The 10000-nt window shown below is 36.5% G+C and overlaps 1 protein-coding gene across 1 annotated transcript in view; it reads left to right on the plus strand.

Annotated features, from left to right (window-relative positions):
- The window catches only part of LOC144958806 (sodium- and chloride-dependent glycine transporter 1-like), a 39020-nt gene that overhangs the window by 21582 nt on the left and 7438 nt on the right, over nucleotides 1-10000 (plus strand). The window contains exons 8-11 of the mRNA XM_078891017.1: nucleotides 3172-3275; nucleotides 4907-5031; nucleotides 5696-5808; nucleotides 7360-7600. Of these exons, the coding sequence (XP_078747143.1) occupies nucleotides 3172-3275; nucleotides 4907-5031; nucleotides 5696-5808; nucleotides 7360-7600 (583 nt within the window). The remainder of the gene's footprint in view (nucleotides 1-3171; nucleotides 3276-4906; nucleotides 5032-5695; nucleotides 5809-7359; nucleotides 7601-10000) is intronic.

Consider the following 10000-nt stretch of genomic DNA (forward strand, 5'->3'; position numbering starts at 1 on the left):
AAATCATCTCTCTGTTATGCATTGTATTATGTTTGGTTTGCATATTATATTGTATGATTTGTAAACATTTGAGTGTGTTCCTCTAAATTGGGGCCTGTGCTTGTGTCTGGACTTTTAGGTGATCTCTAACTTAGTACATTGGTGGTATGCTCTTGGAATCTACATCTGATCCCTATTTGAACCAATTCCCCTTTGTCTCACCTTTTCTTTTGTGCTTTAATTGTAATTATAGAACTTTTTACTCTCCCATTTTATTCCTTTTTTACTGGCGCTTATATGACCTTAATGTGTTGCAAGCGCCGTAAAACCCTTAAAACAACTTAAAACATCGTATATCTTATTAAATCTAATCGATCGAGTAAACGCTTCACTAGTTTTATCTTTGACTCTAAAATTTTAAATAAAAATTATTTGTATCAACCGATAACTATGAATCGACTACCCATAGCTGTCTATTACCCAAAACAAACAGCCCAAACACATTGAGCCTCAACATTTTAACACAGACAATTGAAAAAAAATGCATAGACTCGTCAGATGTTGCGGTGAATTAGGATTAAATAGTCTGATGTCACGTCCGCCCAGCAACGAGCAGCTTGGTTCAAATCATATAAAATCGGTGCTTTTTATTCTTCATGCTGGCAAGAACTTTTTCACATGTCATATGGTCAGAAGTCAAAACATGATCAGAATTATAATGATTTTCTTCTCTGGATACACTGTTATGCTCGTCGGAGAAGCATTTCACAATCGCGTTCGCCATTGTTCAAAGAGTTTAGAACCAGTTACTAAGTTACTATGCGTCTCTACGAGGGAAGTGACATCACGACTGTTGAACCCTATTACTTGCTTATTTCCCATAGAAAACAACCAATAGATATATCGAAGTTGACGTCACTCCGGCCTTTGTTATTGTTTTATTTTTGCAATCCGCGTTTATGAGTAATTCTCACCAAACTACATTAATCAGACTATAGATAGTATGCGCTTGGCTAAGAAGCTCACAACATTGCCACCCGGAAGTATAACGGACCAACACACAAAACTATGTATATCCATGAACGTTTATAATCAGGTTAATACAGTTCAGTGAGAATTACTCATAAACGCGGATGGCAAAAAACAATAACAAAGACCTGAGTGACGTCATCTTCGAACTATCTATAGTTCTAAAGATAGTTCGAAGATGACGTCGCTCGGGTCTTTGTTATTGTTTTTTGCCATCCGCGTTTATGAGTAATGCTCACTGAACTGTATTAACCCGACTCTAAACGTTCAAGGTTACACACAGTTTGTGTGTTGGTTCGTTATACTTCCGGATGGCAATGTTTTGAGCTTCTCAGCCAAGCGCATACTATCTATAGATTCTGAGCATCGCTCAAAATTTTAACACAACCGATTGAAAAGATACACAGTGTCGTCAGACAGTGTGGTACAATTCCTTCAAGGTGTCAAAATATTGTGATAAGAACTCACTAACTTTGGGAATGATCTTGTTGCAAGTTTTTCAAGTATAAAAGGTAACTTTGGAAATGACGAATGTTTGTCCGGACTGGTTTTCACGTCCAAATTGATTGGAACGTGGTCTTCGTAAACCATGGCCTGGTACTATCCCCAAACGACTTCAAAAGACAGGTCTTTGGCCACAAAATATAATCGTAGAGAGTTCTCGTGTCAGGCTATAGATAGTTCGAAGATGACGTCACTCAGGCCTTTATTATTGTTTTTGCCATCCGCGTTTGTGAGTTGTTCTCACTAAACTATTAACCAGACTATAAAAGTTCATGGTTACACAGAGTTTGTGTGTTGGTCCGTTATACTTCCGGATGGCAATGTTGTAAACTCCTTGGCCAAGCGCATTCTATCTATAGATAGTTTTGCCATCCGCATTTATGAGTAATGCTCACTGAACTGTATTAACCCGACTAAAAATGTTCATGGATACACATAGTTTTGTGTGTTGGTTGGTTATACTTCCGGATGGCAATGTTAGGCGCTTCTAAGCCAAGCGCATACTATTTAATAATATGTCAACGAAAGGCTATGCGTGGCCTTTGTAAACTCATGGCCTGACACTGACCAATAATACGTCAAAAGACAAGTCTTTTGCCTCAAAAGAAAACAAGTCGAGAGTTGTATTCAATAGGCCAACCAATGAAATCACTTGTTTCCTTGAGCAATACTCTAACGACAACTCACGAGGCGTTGAAACAATCTAAAAATGACGTCAACATACGTCTTAGTGGGTTTTCTTGTCGAGCTATTAGTTAATGATGGCATGCTTACAGTTAAAGGTGGTGCCAGAAACAAAAGAAAATGACTAAAAACATGCTATATTTGTAAATACAAAAGAAAGAAAAAATATACAGAAAAGACTTAAGTGGCGCGTTTATACCATTTCTTAGTTTTATTATTTTTCAAATGCTGTAATCCATTTTTAAAGATGGAATTGGAATAAGTATTTTGACATCACACTATTGTTCATCATCATCATATATCATCATCATCATCATCAGCATCATCATCATCATCATCATCATCATCATCATCACAACCACCACCATCATCATCATCATGATCGTCATCATCATCATCATCATCATTATCATCATCATCTCCATTATCACCGCTTCCGCATTCATTAACATACGAGTCCTTGGGTAAGGCACTTTAGACGCTTTCTTCCACTAGACTCAGATATGAATGAGTATCTGACGGCAGTCAGTGAGAGACAATGTAAAAGTACACGTACAAAAAGGAACACCTAACAGGCCAATGGAATGGAAAGCTGGTTTCTTATTGTTTGTTAGTTGAATAAATTAAAAATTCTGAGTCACAATGTGCATGGTAAATCTCTCATTTTAACCCTTTCTTTACCACCCATAGGAAAATCGTCACATTCGTTACGATGCAACCGACAATTTTCTCATTCTGACTTCTCTTATACACCACAAAATATAAAGAAATGCTTTGATTACAGCTATAAATACTAAACACTGTGTTGTTGACATCAATTTGCTGAACAACATTCTGTATAGAATGCACTTGTAACTTTTTTGTTTGATTAGAAAAGGTCTATTTTGTGTCGAGTGGGTGTGAATTGGCCGGGGATATTCTAAAAATAGCTGGTAAGGAGAGAGAATTTCTTTTTAATTCTTACTTTCATCCCAGGTTTGGAGTGACGCGGCTACACAAATATTTTTCTCACTGAGTTGTTGCCAAGGAGGATTGGTTGCTATGGCCAGCTACAACAAATTTGATAACAACATTCTCAGGTAAGATCTATTCTTAGACACTATAAATAGTATGCGCTTGGCTAAGAAGCTCATAACATTGTCATCCGGAAGTATAACGGACCAACACACAAAACTGTGTGTATCCATGAACGTTTATAGTCAGGTTAATACAGTTCAGTGATAGATAGTTCGAAGATCACGTCACTCAGGTCGTTGTTATTGTTTGTTTTTTTGCCATCCGCGTTCATGAGTAATGCTCACTGAACTGTATTAACCCGACTATAAACGTTCATGGATACACACAGTTTTGTGTGTTGGTCCGTTATACTTCCGGATGACAATGTTATGAGCTTCTTAGCCAAGCGCATACTATCTATAGATTTGTAACTTGAGCTTATATATAGCGCAATATCCACTAAACGTGCTTAAAGCGCTTTATAAGGTGTCCCTGACCGACAGCAACACGAAACATGTAGAACGAGACATAACGCCTGTTAGGCGATATTACAATTTTTCCGACAGAGACAACGCTGTTAACGGCTAGATACTCATTTACACCCAAGTCCGGTGAGAGACTGTGAGTAAAGAGCCTTTTCTAATGACTCAACTATGAGTGAAGCAGGGCTCGAACCCAGGACCTTCCGATTCGAAAACGAGGGCCATACCACTGGACTGCATAGCCGCACTACAAAAATGTTTCCAATAATAGAGAAGAAACCTCTTGACGTCATACATTCCACTTTTCTTTATCCTTAACTCCTTGGAAGTGTGTATGTAATCAGTCCTTTGGAGGACAAAAATGAATAAGTTGCAAATTGAATCATAAGGTGGTATAGCTATTTTCATTGTTGACAACGGATTTTGTATTAAATAGAATAAAAGTATGTTGTCTAAACTCCAAGGTATTTCATAGTTGACAACGGATATTGTATTAAATAGAAGTATGTTGTTTAAACTCCAAGGTATTTCATAGTTGACAACGGATATTGTATTAAATAGAAGTATGTTGTCTAAACTCCAAAGTATTTCATAGTTGACAACGGATATTGTATTAAATAGAATAGAAGTATGTTGTTTAAACTCCAAGGTATTTCATAGTTGACAACGGATATTGTATTAAATAGAATAGAGTATGTTGTCTAAACTCCAAGGTATTTCATAGTTGACAACGGATATTGTATTAAATAGAATAGAAGTATGTTGTTTAAACTCCAAGGTATTTCATAGTTGACAACGGATATTGTATTAAATAGAAGTATGTTGTTTAAACTCCAAGGTATTTCATAGTTGACAACGGATATTGTATTAAATAGAAGTATGTTGTTTAAACTCCAAGGTATTTCATGGTTGACAACGGATATTGTATTAAATAGAAATATGTTGTCTAAACTCCAAGGTATTTCATAGTTGACAACGGATATTGTATTAAATAGAATGAAATATGTTGTCTAAACTCCAAGGTATTTCATAGTTGACAACGGATATTGTATTAAATAGAAATATGTTGTCTAAACTCCAAGGTATTTCATAGTTGACAACGGATATTGTATTAAATAGAATAGAAGTATGTTGTTTAAACTCCAAGGTATTTCATAGTTGACAACGGATATTGTATTAAATAGAATGAAGAATGTTGTCTTAACTCCAAAGTATTTCTGTGTTTACAACAGAGATGCATTCCTTGTTCCAATTATAAACTGTCTGACAAGCTTCTATGCTGGGTTCGTGGTGTTCTGTACCTTGGGATACATGTCCGATCTCAAGGATGTTCCAATCAACAACGTAACAGAACAAGGTAATTTGTATCATATGTAAATCATTAATCAGAAGAGCTTATTTACGAGAATTTACCCGATAATGAAACCTAGTTTTACGATCTAAATAGTAAAATCATCATCATCATCATCATCATCATCATCATCATCATCATCATCATCATCATCATCATTATTATCATCATCATCATCATCATCATCATTATCATCAACATCATCATCGTCATCACCATCATTATCATCTTCATCATCACCATCATTATCATGTACGGTCTTAGGTATGACACTCGCTTTCGAATCGAAAGGTCCTGGGTTCGATGCTCGCTCGGCGCATAGCTGAATCCTTGGAAACGGTTCTTTACTCACATTCTCTCACCGTACCCAGGTGTATAATGAGTACCTGACTGTTAACAGCGTTGTCTCTGTCGCAAAAGAAGTGTAATATCGCCTAACAGGCGTCATGTCTAGTTCTACATGTTACGGGTTGCTGTTAGTCAGGGACCCTTTGTAATGCGTTTTAGTGGATATTGTGCTATATAAAGCTCAATTTTTTTATCATCATCATCATCATCATCATCATCATCATCATCATCATCATCATCATCATCATCATCATTATCTCATCATCGCCATCATCGTCACTCCTACCAACGCCATCACCATTTCTACACCCAACCCACACAGGAACTGGCCTTGTATTCATCGTGTACCCAGAGGCCATCGGGGCCATGCCCGTGTCCACACTCTGGGCTGTTCTCTTCTTCTTTATGCTGTCTGTGCTCGGATTTAGCTCTCAGGTAAAGTAGATATTTGGACCCATCTTGCTCTGTTTGTCCAATTGTCTAAAAATAGTTATACCTACATCTGAGATACAAAGAAAAAATAGTCGTACAAAGCCATTTTGACCATGGAACAACAAATTCTCGTGGTTTCTTAAGCGTGAAACTAATAAAAACAATTGATTGCTATCCTTGGGGGAGAACGCTTGTCTAAAGTCTAAACATAGTTATACCTAAATCTGATATTTAAAAAAAAAAAGAAAAAATAGTCGTACAAAGCCATTTTGACAATGAAACCAAAAATTATCGTGGTGTCTAAAGCGTGAAACGAACAAAAACAATTGATTGCTATCCATGGGAGAGAACGCTTGTCTATAGCAGCACAGTATATCCCGCCCCAGCTACCCAATGGCTACAGTGTGATATGGGGGTCGGGAAATGATATTGACATCATCCGGTACAGATCCGGGACTATTTGAACGTGAAGCAATAGCACTACCAGCTGAACATTTATAGGCATGTTGTTAACCAGACATTTTCAGAATTTTCCCTGAAACTGCTTCACACCCACCCAACACAAAAATAGATTTTTTTTCTTCTCAAATAGAGCAGGAACAGGTACATTCCATACATAATAATGTCCAGTGTTTGATTTTTTATCGCTAGAACAAAATATTTTCTTTATAATTTGTGATGTACAAATGAAATCAGATTGAGAAAATTGTTAGTTTCATCGTAACGAATGTGACGATTTTTATATGGATAGTAAGGAGAGGGTTAATTTGGTCGGAATGTTGAAATCACGTGACCTGTACCCTGCTGCTTTTTTACAAATCTGATAGTCCATCATGGTTTCATCTAATTGGTGTCACTGAAAGTACTCTAAATCACTGCAATTTTATACTCAATTCAGTCATTATCAAAACAAATCCATAACTATATTTCCTACCATGCTTCCAATAACGTGGTCTCTTATATATATATATATATATATATATATATATATATAGTGTGTGTGTGTGTGTGTGTGTGTGTGTGTGTGTGTGCATATACATATGTATTGAAAAGTAACTCCCTATGCTAATATAATCATAATTTATTTGTATATTGTAATATTTTTCTCAATTTCTTTATGTATGTCCCCGTGGTGTGTGACAACTCAATCTATGCTCTATTAATAGGATTCAATAGTCTGATGTCACGTCCGCCCAGAAACGAGAAGTTTGGATCTAAACAAAGAAAATCGGTTCTTTTTATTTTTCATGCTGGCTAGAACTTTTTCACATGTCATGTGATCAGAATGTATAAAATCAAAACATGATCAAATTTATAATGTTTTTCTCCTCTGGATACACTTTAATGCTCGTCTGAGAAGTATTTCATAAGGTCGTCCGCCATTGTTCCGGTAGTTTAGAACCAGTTACTAAGTGGCGATGCGTCATGCTGAGGGAAGTGACGTCACAACTGTTGAACCTATTAGTTTTGAAATTTCATAGGCCTGGCAAAAAGGGTGGACGTTACACCCTACAGGAACGTATAATATATGATAATATTTTGATAAACTTGCAGTTTTCAATCGCTGAAACTATCATGACTGCGATTGCGGATGAATTCCGGTGGTTCTTTGGCGGAAGCAGAGCGAAGGAAGCTGTGATGAGGTTTATCGTGGTCATGCTTGGATTTGTATTGGGGATACCGTTGTGTACTCAGGGAGGGCAGCATCTTCAAACACTGGTCGATGAAGCTGTGCTTGGATTCCCTATGCTCATTGTAGGCTTCATGGAACTTATTCTGATTTCACACATATATGGTGAGATATACATTCTATTATTATAAAGCCCCTTTTTTTCTTTAATCCTTTGGTTTGTGTTAGAGAAAGGCTCATTATATTTTAGTTTTTAGGTAGGAATGTCGTGTGCATGTGCTGTTATTGAGCTTTTATATAGCGCAATCTCCACTAAGCGCTTTACAAAGGGTCCCTGACCAACAGCAACACTTAATTTGTGGGACGGGACAAGACGATATTACAATTCTTTTCGGACAGAAACACCGCTGTTATCGGCCAGGTACTCATTTTACACCTGAGTACGGTGAAAAAATGTGAGCAAAGAGCCTTTTCCAAAGACTCAACTATGCGCGTAGCGAGTCTCGAATCAAGGATTTTCCGGTCCGGAAGCGAAGGTCAAACCATTACACCACATGGTCGCACATAGCCGAATAAGGTGAGAAATTGGTATCTGCATGATTTTCGGGTTGTATATTTTAACTTCGTCGTTTTAATTATCCATTCAACTACATTCCATTCTATTGGAGGCCCTTTACAATAGGATTCAATAGTCTGATGTCACGTCCGCCCATCAACGAGCAGTTTTGTTCTAACCAAAGAAAATCGGTACTTTTTACTCTAAATTATTAGCTAAAACTTTTTCACATGTCATGTGAACAGAATGTATAAAAGTCAAAACAATATCAGATGTATAATGTTGTTCTCCTCTGGATACACTTTTATGCTCGTCAGAGAAGTATTTCATAAGGGTGTTCCAATAATTTAGAACCAGTTACTAAGTTACTATGCGTCGATACGAGGGAAGTGACGTCACGACTGTTGAACCCTATTTGAAGCTTATAGAAACCATTGTATTTTTTTCCTGAGCTCAACTGAAGCGAGCGACCTTCAAAAGGATGATAATGTAACTGTATTCTATAATAATTCATAGTAAATATGTAGGACTTGTCTTTAAAAGAAATAATCTCCTGTTTAAAACGTTTTGCCCCCCACCCCCCCACCCCCCCCCCTCCCCCTCCTTTCAAATGTGAACATCTTCGGCACTAACAAAGATAATCACAACATACAAATCGTATCTTGTCCGGAAATGGTGCTTCAGTGCAGTACGGATTTGTAAAAATGCATCATTATATTTTTTTTTCAACATCTGACATGTCTTGTTAGAACACTATATATGTATATATATATATATATATATATATATATATATATATATATATATATATATATATATATATATATATATATATATACATATAAATTGATTATGCCTTTTGCGCCACATCATAAGATATCGTCACCAAGGCATTCCACAAAGGAATATAGATAACTCATCAAACAAGATGTCCGATGTCAACATATATATGTATATATTATATATATATATATATATATATATATATATATATATATATATATATATATATATTATGCGCTTGACAAAGAAGCTCATAACATTGCCATCCGGAAGTATAACGGACCAACACACAAAACTGTGTGTATCCATGAACGTTTATAGTCGGGTTAATAAAGTTCAGTGAGCATTATTCATAAACGCGGATGGCAAAAAAAAAATAACAAAGACCTGAGCGACGACATCTTTGAACTATATATATATATATATCTCATCTCATGTAGTTCCATATCTGAAGCAGACGTCGGAGGTCATCTTCCGCCAAGCTGATCTATCTCTTGCCAATTCTATTAAAGCAGCGCCACCTTTCTCAGCTTCATCTGTCCAAGTTCTTATCCCTTTCAAATACGTTATTCTTTGTCTTCCTCTTATTCTTTTTCCATTCATCTTTCCAGTCAAGGCGAGTATTTCCAAACCAGGGTGGCGGATAATGTGTCCTAAAAATTCCATTTGGCGTTTGATGATTTTTGTTATCAGTGATCTTTTTCTGTTTGCCATTTCTAAAATTTCTTCATTTCTTTTCCTTTCCATCCATGACACCCTCATCATTCTTCTGTAAAACCACATTTCCACTGCCTCCAGTCTTTTAACCATGGTCTTGTTTATGGTCCAGCTCTCACAACCATATAGCAGCACAGACAGTACATAGCAATCCAGGACTTTGATTTTTGTTTTCATGCTAATATTCCTGTTTTTCATAATTGTATGCAGCTGGTTGAATGCATTCTTCGCCATACCTATTCTTTTCTTTATTTCACAATCTGATTTTCCATTGGATGTTACATTGAAGCCTAAATATTTGAAACATTCAACTTATTGTATTGTTTGTCCTCTGCTTGTTATTACACAGGCTGGTGGGTTATTATTTTTAGATACCGTCATACATTCTGTTTTAGATATATTCAGTTCCAGTCCCATATTTTCACTACTCCTGACTACAACATCCAGTAATTCTTGTAGTTCATGTTCAGATTCTGCCAGTAGAACCGTATCATCTGCATACCTCAGAT

The sequence above is a fragment of the Berghia stephanieae genome, chromosome 13 (assembly GCF_034508935.2).
Source record: "Berghia stephanieae isolate SIO BIC M18660-M18661 chromosome 13, UCSD_Bste_1.3, whole genome shotgun sequence".
Lineage (NCBI taxonomy): Eukaryota > Metazoa > Mollusca > Gastropoda > Nudibranchia > Aeolidiidae > Berghia > Berghia stephanieae.